We start from the raw sequence: 17,358 nt of genomic DNA, 5'->3' as shown, positions 1-17,358 counted from the left end.
ATTTTGCAAAAAAAATTTTAACGAACATTAATTGTCTCGCACAACGAGTCTGTGTGCAAAATGTCAGCTCGATTGGATCACGGGAAGTGGGTTAGAAAACGACCGAAAGATTTGCACGGTCGTAAGCAAGCAAGCAAGCACGCAAGCGAACTTAATATAAAGGATTTTAAAAACAAGTACGTCGCCCCCCCCACCTTCCCCCCTCCACCCCCCCCACCGTCTCTCCGCACCCCACCCCCACCACCGTCCCCGTCATCACACAAACTCCGGTCATCCCCACAGTAGCGGTGGCTTTCGGCTTACCGTCGAACAAAGACGTTCTCCGCATCACGGCGCTCTCAGGTGCGCTTCTGCGGCCGTCTGGAACGCTCTTCCTTCCGAAATTAGGAAGCCGCTGGGGCTATGATGAACTTTTAAACCATCGTCTAAATACAAAAACTCATTTCTTTGGAACTGCTTTTTTTCTGTTTGGTGCGTTGTCCTTTCCGCCGCACCTCCGATTATCACGGTTGGCTACGTACGGTGCGAAAGAAGTCCAACGTGCATGCGTGCATCTTTCACTCCAGAGAAGCTTCTAGACGTGTTCAGTCTTCACGGGGCTGGGATCGTCGTTGAGCGTAGCGGGCCCTTTAAAACCGTCACACAGCCCAACGTTGGCCTCACGTCAGCCCAACGTCGGCACATCACACTGGAAGCTGTCGCTTTGCCGTGCGACGCATTAAAAGCAACCGGGACGTTTGAGTTGACACATTAACTGATTTACGAAGTTAAAGTTCTCATGTGGCCTGTGCATCTCACGTGGCACGCCATGGGAGGCCTCGAACTTTCTCGTGGCTCTCGCCTTCGCATACGTACATATACACAACAACGACAACGACGACCACCATTCGCCACTAAGTGGCGGTGACGTCACCACGACGCTTGTGCCAGGCTAGGTGCACGTCGAGGCCACGTGAAGTGTCGAACTCCCGCTGGCAGGAGGTCACGGGGCAGACCCAGGTGCCACGGGTCGACTGACTGAGATGACTGGCCGATGCACCACCTGTGCCCCTTATTGTGGTAACGTACATATTTACAGAGACCAAGACAAAGATCCCCCGTGTAGCCTTAACAGACTGTAGGGGAAAGTGCTGTTCGCGAGCAGCTATGAAGGCCGGAACGGTACACGAGGGGGTGGGTGGCCAGCACCACGCCCGACCGCCTTTGTCTCCCCAGTGGCGATGTTTACACACCGCACCGGGTACTCATTTGAGGCTGAGCCGACCTAAGGGAGGCCCAGGACCGGTTCAAATAATCGTCACCGGTGTTGGCCGTGAGCGGGAATCGAACCCGGGTCGCCGGGTCCGTAGCGTAGCGCGCTGACCGCTACACCACTGCTCCCCAGCAAATGCGTACAATCACACACACACACGCACTTGCTTTTAATAAAGGATGCAAATTCAATTTTAACGACCCCGCATGCATTCCTCGGTCTCCTTTGGCTGGCTTTGTCTGTGGCTCCCTCGCTGCACTTAACCCACACTGCTTTTCCCTCAAGTCCTCTTCTGTCTGGCTTGTTTTGGTTCCATTCATCAAAACTCTGGCAAGACATCTCCCTGGAATGCCCAGTAAATGCGTCTCTCGATAGTTACCAAAGACTCTCCTTACGTAATGCTACGATGGCCCTTTTTTTCCCCGTAGGTCCGTGGGAAACTATTGCCTCTGTCCGCGTACTCCTGATGTTAAACTATTCATCAAACTCTTTCACTATTTCTTTGATGTTAGCAGGTGTAAGGGCCCACTGAGCTATGTAGCTCTTTTTCAGAAGCGACCTGGTCATCACAAATGATGGATATTTATAGCAGCCAAATACTCTAAAAGCGTGATGTTGATTATTAACGTGGAGGGGAAAACCGGAGGGCCCGGAGAAAAATCCACACTACCACGGGGAGAGAGAGACACGCAAACTCCTAAATATACAGCAGCAGGCGTCAGGGTCGGGATCGAACTCACGACCACCTGTACACCAGGCGAGGTAGTTAACATATCCTAGCCACCGTGATGATGATGAGAGAGAGAGACACACAAACTTGAAATATACAGCAGGCGCCAGGGTCGTGATGGAACCCACGACCTCCTGCATACCAGGCGAGGTATTTAACATGTCCTAGCCACCGTGATGATGATGATGAGAGAGAAACACACAAACTCCAAATATACAGCAGGCGTCAGGGTTGGCGATCGAACCCACGACCTGCATACCAGGCGAGGTAGTTAACATCTCCTAGCCACCGTGATGATGATGAGAGAGAGAGAGACACGCAAACTCCTAAATATACAGCAGGCGCCAGGGTCGGGATCGAACCCACGACCTCCTGCATACCAGGCGAGGTAGTTAACATCTCCTAGCCACCGTGATGATGATTAGAGAGAGAGAGGCACGCAAACTCCAAATATACAGCAGCAGGCGTCAGGGTAGGGATCGAACCCACGACCTCCTGCATACCAGGCGAGGTAGTTACCATCTCGCCAGACCCCGTCTCTCAACATTTCGACGGCGAAACCAGCCTCCCCTCCCCCCTGCCACCTTGCCGGGTTTCAGATGTCTTCATAGTCGTTTAAAACTCTTCCAAGGTCACGTTTAAGACCCCGGTCTTGAGAATAGATTTTGTTTTTTACGAGCTGAGCTTGAATCTGGGTCATCGTGTCGATTTGTCTTCAACATCGTAGCTGACCCCAGATGCATGCATGCACGCATAACGGGACGACAGCGAATTGACCGAGCAAAGCACAGCGTTAGTGACAAAGCCGATTTTTAAATCATCGAGATTGAAAACGCATTTCTTTAGAACTGCTTGTTCTGGTGTTTCGTTTTTTGTCCTTCATCCGCACCTCCAATTAGCGCGGTTGAGCTACGTACGGTGTGAAAGACGTTCAACATACAGTCATAGCGAAGTCTTCGTTTACAATCAAGTATTGCTTCATTTAAATCATTCTTGAATAACGCAGAAAAGCCTCAATGAGTTTCACAGCTGCTTCAGGCCGATGCCACACGGTGCCCGAATGTCAATCGATCATGAGAATAGGTTTTTTCCACTTTTATCTGGCAACAAAACAGGTGTTAAGTTTCGATTTAAAGCTTTTGTGACTGCAGGGATTCATCTTCTTGGTTCTTTCGGTAAAGTCGTGACTTTACCGAAAGAACCAAGAAAAATGTGTTAAGTTGTTAAAACACCAAACTGAAACCTTTACAAGGAATCGTGTCTGCATTAACCACAATACTTGTGGTCAGAATGCAAACCAAAAAGTACTCTGATAATATCTTTGGCATTGTCTTTTGAAACTGATTGGTCCACACCAGAGACGGCTTTCTTCTGAGCCTCGTCTCAGACGGTGTTAGACCAGAGGACGCCTTTTCGCGTGATTCCCTGTAAAATGTTTCAGTTTGGTATTTTAACAACTTAACACAGCCGTTTTGTTGCCAGATAAAAGGGGAAAACGAATTCTCATATGTTGGTACTGGCAAAGGAGGTCCCATGATGTCAGTCGATCAATCGACCTTAATTTTACGTGCCAATATCACCCTCAATAAAGTTGGGATCGGCCCACACTACAGCGGAGTGGGAACGGTACGGGGGGAGGGGGGAGGCATGGAGCAATCGGACTGAAGACGGAGACTACGTTACGATCGCGGCGGCTAATAACCGACCGAGCAGAGTAAAATTTGAACTGCGCGGCGAAAATGAACGTGCAACTGTGCGCAATGAATAGCGTAAGGATGCAGCAAATCTGGCTGTGACGGTCCCACCTGATGACGGAGACTTGTGTTGCCTCGGAAACGTCGTGATTTTTATTTGATTTTTACTTATTTTAATTTCATTTTTTACCTACGTGACTTTACCGAAAGAACTAACAGATTGAATCCTTGCAGTCACGAAAGCTTCAAATCTAGAAGGTAAGGTAGTAAATACGAATCAATTAAGTAAAGAGGCAGTTTTTTTTTTTACGTGTAAAAAAATTATAGTATGGGAAGGCGAGTCCGAGTGTTTCTTGATTCCATGGACCGCTAAATCAAGAGACACTTAAATTTCGAAGGGAAATAATAAAATAATAAAAATAAACATAATAAAATCATTCTCACGACGTTTCGGCCACAACGCAAGCAGCCATCCTCAGGTGAAGAACAAGTCTGTCGGAAAGACAGCGTCATTCAGAAGAACAGGTCTGTCGGAAAGACAGCGTCATTCAGACGCTGTCTTTCCGACAGGTCTGTCTTACGACAGGTCTGTCGGAAAGACAGACCTGTCGTAAGAATTGTATTTTATTATGTTTTATTTTTATTATTTTATTATTTCCCTTCTACGTGACTTTACCGAAAGAACCAAGAAGATGATATTTGTTGATCGCGCGTGTCTGGGCAGGCCATCTGCGTGGAGAACTCGTGCATCGCTTCCGTGGGCAAGGAAGGCCGCAACGGGCTGGTCCACGTCATGTCCAAGATCCTCACGGTGCCTCACAAGAACACGTGGCAGACGCTGCAGGAGGACGATGACCTCAGGTGAAGACGGTGACTGACGCCAACGATGATCATCGCGACGACGACGACGATGATGATTACGACCGCAGCTGCGCATATTTGCGCGGCTGGAAATTTTGGGCCGGTGGGCGGAGTGGGCTGGGGTGGGCGGAGGTGGGGGGGGTTTCTCGCGTCCTGCTGGAATACGATGGAATTGGAGCGATTTGAGATTTGATCCGACGACTCACTCGTCCGGGGAGAACGCCGGGGGGGATTGGAAGAGAAGTCCAATAGGGGTTTTTGTGGGTTTTTGTGGGTTTTTTGTGGGTTATTGTGGGTTTTTTGTGGGTTTTTGTGGGTTTTTTGTGTGTTTTATGTGGGGTTTTTGTGGGTTTTATGTCTTTTTTGTGGGTTGTTTGTGGGTTTTTGTGTGTGTTTTTGTGGGTTTTTGTGTTTTTTGTGTGTTTTTGTGGGTTTTTTTGTGGGTTTTTGTGGGTTTTTTGTGGGTTTTTTGTGTCTTTGTGTGTTTTTGTGTGTTTTTGTGTTTTATGTGGGTTTTTTGTGTGTTTTTGTGTGTTTTTGTGTGTTTTATGTGTGTTTTTTGTGGGTTTTTTGTGGGTTTTATGTGGGTTTTTCCTTTCCCCGCGACGTTCGGACTGCGCCCAGAAAACACCGTGTAAGCCATTGCCCAGTGTCTTGCGTGGGAAGCGTTACACATGTCGGTAAGTGCGCTTCCAAGGTACCATCGCGCGGGGTGCATTCCTGCAGAGGTCCGTTTTACCTTCCAACGCTCAGTCAATGAACTCCTTCCCTACCCCCCCCCATCCCCCTAGTTTTTTTATACCGTCATTTTTTTTATTCCGGTAAATTCTACGGTGAGTGGGCTTCAGCTGGCAGTCCAGCATCTCGCAGCCGTTCGGAGTGATCACCAAAGAGGTTGGCGATGGTGACGCAATGCCCCCCTCTGCGATGATGGCGCTGAACCGTCTGCTCCAACAGCTGCGGCAATGCCCCCCTCTGCGATGATGGCGGCGCTCCCGCAATGCCGATTCGTATGCCGGAGTCAGAATCGGAGTGTCTATTTTGGACCGCTGGAGGAATCCGATGAGCTAAGAAGCTCTTTTTCGACAAATGTTCAGTATGAGGAAGGGGGAGGGTGGGTCAGCAAGTTACAATTTAATGTACGCATGGTGAAATTCTTTCGCACAGTACGTAGCCAAACGTGGTAACCGGAGGTGACGACTTTGCCATGTGAAAAGCAACAGCATTCACCATTGGAATCTCATTTATACCATTGGAACCTCATTTGCCAGTAAAAAATATGATAATTGTTTTTTTACCCTTCTATCTGGCAACAAAACTGACACCTTTTTTTACAAGGAGTCATGTTTACATAGACCACAATACCTGCAAGTCATAATGCAAACAAAAAACATAACTGATAATGTGCACTATACTTGAAGTTGATCGGGTGTGGACCAATCAACTTCAAGGACAGTGCACATTATCAGAGTTATGTTTTTTGTTTGTATTATGACTGCAGGTATTATTGTCTATGTAAACATGACTCCTTGTTAAATAGGTGTCAGTTTTGTTGCCAGATAGAAGGGTAAAAAACAAATTGGCACAGTGTTGTGTGTGTTATTTGTGCTTTGTGCACCAACTACCAATGCGGCAGCAGCAGCATCGCTGATTAATATTTTTTCGCAGGCAGGTCAATAGTGATGACTTTGCCATGTCATAGTTAGAACATGCTCAACTACAAAAAAATAATCTATTTTAGTTTTCTACATTCTGGCTTTTGTCATATCTAAAAGCTTCTGTCCCACTGGGAGTCGTTGTGCTAAAGATTTAAAACCATCTGCCTACGTTCACGACCGGCGGAAACCGAACCAAAGTTTCTGTCTAACGAGACGCAATAGGCAGGAGTCCCACGCGGCACAGTCGTACGTACACATTTCGATACTTTGCTAGGTTATTTAATTTAGTGTGTTCTGTCTCCTTCTAAGCCTGCTTACCTTACTCCCCTCCCTTCGTACTCATTGACATGTAAATGTTTTCCCTACCCCCTCCCTCTCTCTGCCTCCGCCCCCCTCTGTCTATTTAAGGCCACTCCACAGAGACGATCACCCCTCTCTGTACCTGGGTTGCTCTCTCTATATGTATCTTGGTGATATCTGTCTGCTTATATGTCTGTCTGTAGTTTTCTGGTTAGATTCTATGTCGCTATTTCATTTATACCTGATGATGATTGCTTGTGTTGCAATCGAAACGTCGTATGCTATTATTTAATTGATTATTTTATCTTTATACGTGACTTTACCGAAAAAACCAAAGAATAATTCCTGCAGTCACGAAAGCTCCAAAATTAAGATCGTACGTACACATGTTCTACATCAGGGGTCGGGAACCTTTTTGACTGGGAGAGCCATTAAAGCCAAATATTTCTAAATATATTTCATTGAGAGCCATATAGTATTTTTAACGTATAATAAATTAAATATGTCTTACTTTTAATGCGACTTCTGGTCACGGGACCCGTGACCCGAGAAATGTTATCTTCAAAACTAATTTCTGTTTACTTTAAAATGACACAGTATTATTAAGCAATATCACAAGTATTTTAAAATCAGTTCCAAACTGATTTTATTTTTATTTATTTTTTTCATTTTTTTCAACTCAAAATTGTCTGGGAGCCATATGCCGTCACCGGAAGAGCCATATATGGCTCGCGAGCCATAGGTTCCCAACCGCTGTTCTACGTACTTTGAACTTTTTTTGCACCGTGCGTAGTCAACCGTGCTAATCGGAGCTGCTGGGGAAGGACAACAAGCGAAACACAAAAAGCAGTTCGAAAGAAATTCGTCGTCAATGCAGAAGATTTAAAAGCGCATAGCTCCAGTGGCTTCCTAATATCGGAAGCAAGAGCGTTCCAGACGGCCGCAGAAGCGCGTCTGAACGCGCCGTCTGCGTTCGACTGCCGAGCCAAAAGCCGCCGCCGCCGCTGCTGCTGCAAGGATGTCAACCTGAGTTCGCGTGATGGTGGCTTCGTTTTGTTGGTTCTTTCGGTAAAGTCATGTAGAATGGAAGTAATAAAATAATAAAAATAAAACATAATAAAATTTCGATTTAAAGCTTTCGTGACTGCAGGGATTCATCTTCTTGGTTCTTTCGGTAAAGTCACGTAGAAGGGAAATAATAAAATAATAAAAATAAAACATGAAGTAATTCTCACGACGTTTCGGCCACAACGCAAGCAGCCGTCCTCAGCTGAAGAACAGGTCTGTCGAGAAGACAGTCACGAAATCTTTAAATCGAAATTTAACGGCTTCGTTGCTCCTTGACCAGATCGGAAAGCTATTGCGGTTCACGTGTGGCGAGCGCTTTGTGCGTACGTGTGATGAGTTAATGTGCCAGGGAATTCAGCGATTCGGAGACGATGGAGGAGCGGCGATTCATGTCAAGGCTACTGGAAGGGGAAAAAAATTAACCCGTAAAAACAAAGTTTTTCACTATAAATCCTTTATATGTGTGGCGGCTAGAGTCCTCTCGTCCTCTGGCTTGAGATGGCTGCCACCTATGGGTCAGATGATTGCCTGCCACCATTAAGCAATTGGTAATTAAATAAATAAAAAAATTCCTAAAAAGTGTAACATTTTGTGAAAAAAATTTCACGAAAATAAATTGTGACACACAACGAGTCTGTGTGCAAAATGTCAGCTCGATTGGATCACGGGAAGTGGGTTAAAAAACGACCGAAAGATTTGCACGGCCGTAAGCGCGCAAGCAAGCAAGTGAACTTAATATAAAGGATTTAAGAAAGGGCACTGTCACACTGCGGTGTTGGGGAATTATGTGGAACCGAGTGGTCCGGACCCGTCCTGAATTTGATCAGCGAGCAGAGAGAAGTGGCAATTTGAGGGGAGATCAAAGTGGATTCACACGAGGGATGCGTTGCAGCGTTTGAACATTCGGCTCGGGCAAATACGCAAGGGCTTGGAATATTTTTTCGACTTAAAAAACTTTCGTGACTGCAGGAATTCATATTCTTGGTTCTTTCGGTAAAGTCACGTAAATAGAAAAAAAAAAAAGTGAAGATGATCTTTGGATTGGTGTTGTAGGCTCTGAGCAGCGCCGTGAATGTTTTTTACAAAGGGATGTCATATTTGCACACGTATTGCAAGCGAGACGGCACACGTTCAGTCGCGGTACATGAACGTCGTGCAAGTTTGTCAAAACATCCGACGCCGAGACCATCTTCGCGATTAATTCAGGCGTCATTCGACTTACTGCAGGAGGCAGGGTCATATAATAAGTACAATAAGGAGTAAGTTAATTTCGAGTTCACTGTTTCCCTACAGCTTATCTTGTGTATCTTTTTGTCTTGAACTCAGATTCTAAAATAAACTACGAAACTATTTTTTTTTCGATTTAAAGCTTTCGTGACTGCAGGGATTCATCTTCTTGGTTCTTTCGGTAAAGTCACGTAGAAGAAAATAATAAAATAATAATAATAAAACGTAATAAAAGAATACAATAATAATAATACAATAATACAATAATTATTATCTTCCCTTCTACGTCACTTTACCGAAAGAACCAAGAAGATAAACTACGAAACTATTTTTATTTCACCAGGTAAGCCCCACTGAGCTATGTAGCTCTTTTCAGAAGCGACCTGGCCACCACAAATGATCACTCAACAAAGTGGCTTATCATCATTTGTAAATTTATAGCAGCCAAATACTCTTAACGCGTGATGTTGATTTTAAATGTCGAGGGGGGAAACCGTAGGACCCGTAGAAAAATCCACGCGACCACGGGGAGAGAGAGAGAGACGCAGAATCCAAATATACAGCAGGCGTCAGGGTCGGGATCGAACATCTCGCCACCATGGCATTTCAGCCGGCAAGGCCCCATTGAGTTCAGCGGCTCCGTTGCAAGGACAACCACAGCCCAAGACCATCGGCAGTGGTGGCAGCCACAGGACATCGCAGTCCCGTAGAGTTACAGAGAGTTACACAGAGACACGTAGGTAAAAAATGTAAATTAATAAAAGTAAAATAAAACAAAATAAAAATCACGACGTTTCCGAAGCAACACAAGCCTCTGTCTTCAGGTGGAACCGTCACAGCCACGACAGCTGTATCAAGTAAATGAGAGAGATGGTATTTCTTGTGATCTCTCATTTACTTGATACAGCAGTCGTGGCTGTGATGGTTCCACCTGAAGACGGAGACTTGTGTTGCTTCCGAAACGTCGTGATTTTTATTTTGTTTTATTTTACTTTTATTAATTGACATTTTGTATCTACGTGACTTTACCGAAAAAACCTAAGAATATGAATCCTTGCAGTCACGAAAGCTTCAAATCTAGAGTTACACAGAGACGCATCGGGTTACATAGACACTCAACGACTCAGATTCTGATTTAGGCTTTATCTCAGCGGGTTCAAGTTCAAGTTCAAGTATTAGGTATAGCCCTGTGAGCCATTCGGCTCTTGAATCGGGTGCAACCGCAACAAACAAAAAACATGAACAAGAAAACACCTTAAAGTGAATGTGACTAAGTGCAAACAGAAAATCCAAGAAAAAACAGCAAAATATTGCAGAAAAAAGCACCGTACACCAACGCTGTGTGCAAAAATCCCAGTGGGATGCAAGTCAAACAACCAACAACAACAACCACAAGACAGCTTAGATTAAGGCCATCAGTCTAACTCTGTACTACAACAAACAAACATGGCTAAACCAATACACTTTTCGAAATCACCAAAATAAAGCCATGAAAGCAATGAAACAGTGATCCATTGATCTCAGCGGCTCCGTCGCAAGGACGACCACAGCCCAAGAGAAACGTCGGCAGTGGGTGGCGGTCACGTGCACGAAGCCCACGCCAACAAAAGCAATGTATAAATTATTCGTACAGATCTCGGGGAACTGAAATTACGGACGTTTTAGAGGCCAGCCAAGCGCGAGTGAGTAAGCTAGGCACAGGAAAGGCTTTGTCATCCATTGACCACGTTACACGCTATCAGTCAAACCCAAGACAAGACAAATGAATCTCGAATGCCATTACGCTCGGCGTTTGTGTATCGATTGTGAACATTCATTTGATTCAGCGGACACCGAAACGGACGTACAAGCCGTCGCGTATGAAGGCATCGACAGACAAGGACAAACGATAATTAATATGCACCGCTTTGGTTAAGCCGTCCAACTGATGTTTCTCCTCTGAAGTGTTATTTTTATATGCACAGATAACGAATTCACAGAATTGCAAAGGAAAAAAAAAGTACTTGCATCGAAACATTTCCGGTTTTCCGAAGACTAAATCCAATGGCACAGTTGCCCACGTGGCTGACACCCCATTTGTTAGGCCGCGTCGGAGGGATAATGGACGTTGTACCGACGCGATCTGAGCCCGCAACAAAAACCTCAATTACACTTTTCATACTCTTAGGTTTTTTCTTCGGTAAAGTGACGTAGGTAAAAAATTAAAATTAATAAAAGTAAAATAAAAATAAAATAAAAATCACGACGTTTCGGAGGCAACACAAGCTTCCGTCTTCAGGTGGAACCATCACAGCACGATAGCTGTATCAAGTGAGAGAAATTCCAAGAACACAGTATTTGTATATATACTGGTTGAGTGTGGGAGGAGCCAAGGTAGGTCCTGAATATTATTTTTGTGAGGTTCGGTGCGGCTGAAGCACGCTGTTAGGAATGAGCCTTTGTTGTGTAGACTAGGTGCGGATGATGTAAAGGTGCAAGTAAAATGGACTGAGCCTTTTTGTTATGTAGAGGTGGTGCGGCTGATATCGCTGCCAGGAAATGAGTCTTTGTTGTGTTGAATGGTTGACTGAGCCTTTTGTTATGTAGAGATGATGCGGCTGAAATCCTACCAGGAAATGAGTCTTTGTTGTGTAGAATGGTTGACTGAGCCTATTATTATGTAGAGGTGGTGCGGCTGAAATCCTGCCAGGAAATGAGTCTTTGTTGTGTAGAATGGTTGACTGAGCCTATTGTTATGTAGAGGTGGTGCGCTGAAATCGATGCTCAATACATTTTTTCTGGCATAAGGTATTCCAACGGGTTTAAGGTAATTTTGGGGTGCTGATTCGAAATCTGGCATCAGTTTTTGTCTATCACATCAGGTTTTTGAGATATCAAATATTGCATTTTCAAAAAAGAATTGCAGAAGAAAAATATGAAATAAATGTGGATATCTACATAAAATTATATTATAAACACACTATCCTAAAAATACAGTACTATATTTTAACACTAAAGCAGTCACTGACTCGCAACAACTTGCAATCATAAGTAACAGAGTTAATTTCTGGTAAAATCAATGAAAATGGGGTTTGCCGATAGCATAAAATGAGATGTGATAGATCAAATCTGAGATCAGATTCTGGAATCAGCACCCTGAAATTAGTCTAGAACAGCTGTACAAGTCCAGGCCAGAAATTTTTTTTTTGTTGACGATCGGGCCGCACGCGAATTTTTAAAGACCCCATGTTGACTGTAAATAATAATTAAGTGGGGGGCTTGGCGGACCCCCCCCCCCCGCTTTGTACTGTGACTGGTGCTTTGTGGGGGGCTCGTGTTGAGTGACAATTAAAACAAAATAATTGGATGCTTGACCCGAACGACGTCACTAGGAGGGTTGATGGATGACTTCATTAGTTCAATCATCACACACACAGCCTCTGTTGTTCCGCCCGTATATGCTACCGCTTGGCCACGTTTATCGTCATCACGGCTTACATTTCCAATCTCATGCCGACAACTCGCAGATTTACTTCGAGACCGTGACTGACGCCAACGTTTCAGTCTGCTTACTGTGTACGTTGTCTTCAATTCAGCTCTCCACATCGAGTGCAAAAATTGGATGGTCTTAACACGTAGGCTTTCGCGACAAATATTATTCATAATAGAGGTTTTTTGGGGTTAGCTCTGCCTGTCGCCTAATGATGCTGGTGGTAATTACCAGCGAAACGTCGCACTCGAATTATAAATGTTGTCAATTTACTCTCCACCACACCGGTGTGCTCAACTAGTCACGAATTGACACGTTTACGTGGCAAACCTTACTTACTATTTGGCTGTGTCGGGTGGTGGAGGGTTTAACGACACATTTATATTTAAGCGATCTAACGCAACAAAAACCTCCTATGGATGGTTTGACTATGGCCATAGATGAGACTGGAATTCGGTCTCACTCTGAGGTCAGAAACTTGCGTGTTATCCTGAGAGCGCAGTTTGACATTTGTAGTTCTACTTTTATGTACAGCGCTTTGAGATACTTCAGTATGAAAGGTTCTAGATTTGAAGCTTTCGTGACTGCAGGGATTCATATTCTTAGGTTTTTTCTGTAAAGTCACGTAGGTAAAAAACATTAAAAAGTAAAATAAAATAAAAATAAAAATCACGACGTTTCGGAGGCAACACAAGCTTCCGTCTTCAGGTGGAACCGTCACAGCCACGACAGCTCTATCAAGTAAATGAGAGATTACAAGAGCTACCACTCCGTTTATATAAAAAGTGTGCTGCACTTGGCCCTTCCCCTCTCCAACCATTATATAAACGGAGTGGTAGCTCTTGTAATCTCTCATTTACTTGATAGAGCTGTCGTGGCTGTGACGGTACCACCTGAAGACGGAAGCTTGTGTTGCCTCCGAAACGTCGTGATTTTTTTATTTTTTATATTTTACTTTTATTAATTACAAATTTTTCATCTACGTGACTTTACCGAAAAAACCTAAGAATATGTGCTTCATAAAGTAGAGGTTATTATTATCATTCAACAAACTTAACACAGGGCTGTGCATTGAACAATTTAAACCCACTTTTCTGCATTGAACAATTTAAACCCAGGGGTTCTGCATTGAACAATTTAACCCCAGGGGCTGTACATTGAACTCCTCAACACATGAGGGCCGTGCATTCAACGAAACAAACCCCGGCAACGTGTCCCCCTGCTCTTGTTGGCAGCATCCTGGTGGAGCTGATCAAGCGAGCGGACATGGGCGACCTGTTCAGTAAGCCGGGCGAGTACACCATCTTCGCTCCCACCAACAAGGCCTTCGCCGCTGTGCCCCAGCAGGAGCTCGACCGGATAAAAGGTGCGGCACCTCGCTTTTGCACGCACGCCTACACACACACACAGACAAAGACAAAGATCCCCACCCCGGTACGGCCTGGACAAGCTGTTGGGGCAAGTGCCGTTAGCGAATAGCAGCACCTGTGAAGGCCGGCACTGCGGGATGAGAGGGGGTGGGTGGCCAGCAACTACGCCCGGCCGCGATGTTGACACACCGCAACAGGTGCTCATTTGAGGCTGAGTCGGCCTAGAGGATGGCCCGGTTCAGATATTCGTCACTGATGCTGGCAGCGCGCGGGAGTCGAACTCGGTTTGCCGGGTTCGTAGCGAACGTTTACGACAACAACACAGCCACCATTCGTGATTAAGTAGCGGTGACATCACCGCAGCGCTTGTGCCAGGCTATGTGCATTTTCAGCCCACGTGACGTGTCGAACGCCCACTGGCAGGAGGTCACGGGACAGACCCAGGTGCCACGGATTGATTGAGATGACTGGCCGACACACGACCTGTGCCCCCTACTGTGCCAACTTGCTGTGTTTTAGCCACCCGTGCTCTGCTCGTTGTTGTGAGCATCGCTCATCTGTCCTCTGTTGTTGCTGGAGGGCGACTGCCTCCAACTGCCCAGTAGCGTCCTTCACGAGCCTCCTCCACTGAGGCCGATCTTGACACCGCTGGTACCAGTCATCGGCAAGTCCACTCAGCTCCACGTCCTCCTGTACCACATCACTCCATCTCTTCTCTAGCCCGTGCCATGGCCATTTCGCCCACACACACAAAGATTAGCACGTACGAAGGCCGGCGAAGCACACGAGTTGTTTACTCTACGCAGCATTTACACTATTCATTTAAGGCTGAGTCGACCTAGGGGAGGCACCGTGACAGATTCCGATATTTGTTACTGCTGTTGGCCTTGAGCAGGAATCGAACTCGTGTCACCAGGTTCGGAGCGCTCACGTATACAACAACAACACTATTATATTATTTTATTATGTTTAATTATTATTTTATTATTTCCATTCTACGTGACTTTACCGAAAGAACCAAGAAGATGAATCCCTGCAGACACGGAGACACACAGACAGATACACAAGCAGAGAGAGACAACACAGACACACAGAGAAAGACCCACAACAGAGACACACAGAGAGATTCAACACAGTCTTTCTCTGTGTTTCTCTGTGTTGCCTCTCTCTGCTTGTGTGTCTGTCTGTGTGTCTATGTTGTGTGTCTCTCTCAGTGTGTCTCTGTGTTGTCACTCTCTGTGTGTCTATGTTGTGTGTCTCTCCCTGTGTGTCTCTGTGTTGTCTCTCTCTGTGTGTCTATGTTTTGTGTGTCTCTCCCTGTGTGTCTCTGTGTTGTCTCTCTCTGCTTGTGTGTCTGTCTGTGTGTCTCCGTGTCTGTGTTTGTCTCTCTGTGTGTCTATGTTGTGTGTCTCTCCCTGTGTGTCTCTGTGTTGTCTCTCTCTGTGTGTCTATGTTTTGTGTGTCTCCGTGTCTGTGTTTGTCTCTCTGTGTGTCTATGTTGTGTGTCTCTCCCTGTGTGTCTCTGTGTTGTCTCTCTCTGCTTGTGTGTCTGTCTGTGTGTCTCCGTGTCTGTGTTTGTCTCTCTCTCAAATTTAGTTCTACCTGACGACGAATGCTTTTGTTGCAATCGAAACGTCGTATTCTATTATCTAATTTCTTTTCCTTCTACGTTACTTTACCAAAATAACCAAAGAGTAAGATAAAATTGGCTTCCAGTCGAGCCTCCCACCAATCCACTCTTCGTAGCCCGGCAACCTGGTGGGCCTTGGGTGCAGTTGCACCGCCTACACACTCAGTATCCACGCCACCGGGTGCCCTGTTGAAGCCCTGAGCCACATTCCGCTGTGCGCGGGCGTGTGGGATGCTTCCAATTTTGATCTCACCAGTCAACGCGACGGGCGTCCGTTGCGCTCACACATGGTTCCTGTCTTCAATGAATGGCTTCGGACAAGAAAACGGGGGTGGGGTGCTTATTCAGCGGGCAAGATGATTGCCAGACTACTTTAAATTACAATAAAAACAGTCTGGCGGTTGTGTAAGACCGGTAATTAAAGATTATTAAGGCGGTGATATCATGAACTGGTCATTCGCCCACGTTATACTCAATTAGTGTACTTGGTTTTCTGGAACGAGAGCAATAAACCCCGCGTGCAAGGATGATGTCTGTCTTTTTAAATCCTTTATATTGAGTTCACTTGCTTGCTTGCTTGCGCGCTTACGACCGTGCAAATCTTTCGGTCGTTTTTTAACCCACTTCCCGTGAACCAATCGAGCTGACATTTAACACACAGACTCGTTGTGCGTGACAATTTATTTTCGTGAAAATTTTTTTCCAAAATTTTACACTTTTTAGGAAAAAATAAATTATATTTAATTACCAATTGCTTAATGGTGGCAGGCAATCATCTGACCCATAGGTGGCAGCCATCTCAAGCCAGAGGACGAGAGGACTCTAGCCGCCACGCATATAAAGGATTTATAGTGAAAAACTTTGTTTTTACGGGTTAATTTTTTCGAAGCAATTTTGAACGCGGTCAAATGCGACCAGTTGAACGCTCGCTGCGCGGTTGTGGAAACTTTGGACGACCGCCGGACGCGTAATAGATGTGCTTGGGTTCGATCGCGTAAATATATAAATGTGTCGTTAACCCCGTCACCACCCGACACAGCCAACTAGTAAGGGTTGTCACGCAAACAGAACGTGCCAATTCGTTACCGATACATCACACACCGATGTGTCGGAGAGCAAACGCTTTGATATTTTACGCGACCTCACCCAAAACCTTCTATTATGGATAATATTGTCCGCGAAAGCCCACCACGTGTTGAAATGACCAGCGGACGAATGGCTTTGTCCCAGCCTCAACTGCAAGTGAGCAGTGGCGGAGCCAGTGGGGGGGGGGTGGCACATGCCCCCCCCAATGATCCGATCGAAATTAAGGATTTCGATCGGATCATGGGGGTTTATTAGAAATAAATGGGAATTTTTCGACCCCCACTGCCACTGTGTAGCATATTATTACGTGCCAGGGACTCTATGAGATGATAGGACAATAGTCTGAGTCCATAATAGGCAATAAGTAACGGCAAAGCAGTTATAAGTGACTCACAGAATTATGCGCAGTTGCGTATATAGCACACGACTTCCCTTCAGCGAGCGCGATGCCGATCACACAACGCGGTTCGAATTCAACCCTCGATCGACGGCTGCGCCATCGCCGCACACGCGTCGAATAACAAGCAAGGGACAAGTCCTTACTTACTAACAACTCCTATAATTTTTCGATTTAAAGCTTTCGTGACTGCAGGGATTCATCTTCTTGGTTCTTTCGGTAAAGTCACGTAGAAGGGAAGTAATAAAATAATAAAAATAAAAACATAACAAAATAATTCTCACGACGTTTCGGCCACAAGGCAAGCAGCCGTCTTCTCGACAGACCTGTTTTCCACCTGAGGACGGCTGCTTGCGTTGTGGCCGAAACGTCGTGAGAATTATTTTGTTATGTTTTATTTTTATTATTTTATTACTTCCCTTCTACGTGATGACTTTACCGAAAGAACCAATAAGATGAATCCCTGCAGTCACGAAAGCTTTAAATCGAGAAATAAACATATCTGATCGGTAACGTATCGGGCAGTTAACCTTCACAGCACGCAGATGTCACTCTACCTCTCTGTCCTCTCTATGTGCCGTGAAGAAGGGCCAATACCCGAAACGTCGCCTATTAC

General features: G+C 45.5%; 1 protein-coding gene across 1 annotated transcript in view; it reads left to right on the top strand.

Moving 5' to 3' along the window:
• Nucleotides 1–17,358, top strand: part of LOC133357747 (transforming growth factor-beta-induced protein ig-h3-like) — a 289,818-nt gene that overhangs the window by 141,699 nt on the left and 130,761 nt on the right. The window contains exons 12-13 of the mRNA XM_061575849.1: nucleotides 4,401–4,537; nucleotides 13,495–13,625. Coding sequence (XP_061431833.1) covers nucleotides 4,401–4,537; nucleotides 13,495–13,625 — 268 coding nt within the window. The remainder of the gene's footprint in view (nucleotides 1–4,400; nucleotides 4,538–13,494; nucleotides 13,626–17,358) is intronic.

Source organism: Lethenteron reissneri, chromosome 59 (genome assembly GCF_015708825.2).
Source record: "Lethenteron reissneri isolate LAM-NWPU_2019-01 chromosome 59, ASM1570882v1, whole genome shotgun sequence".
In the NCBI taxonomy this organism is placed as follows: domain Eukaryota; kingdom Metazoa; phylum Chordata; class Hyperoartia; order Petromyzontiformes; family Petromyzontidae; genus Lethenteron; species Lethenteron reissneri.
The sequence above is the reverse complement of the archived record's forward strand: the minus strand, read 5'-3'. Positions and strand labels throughout refer to the sequence as shown.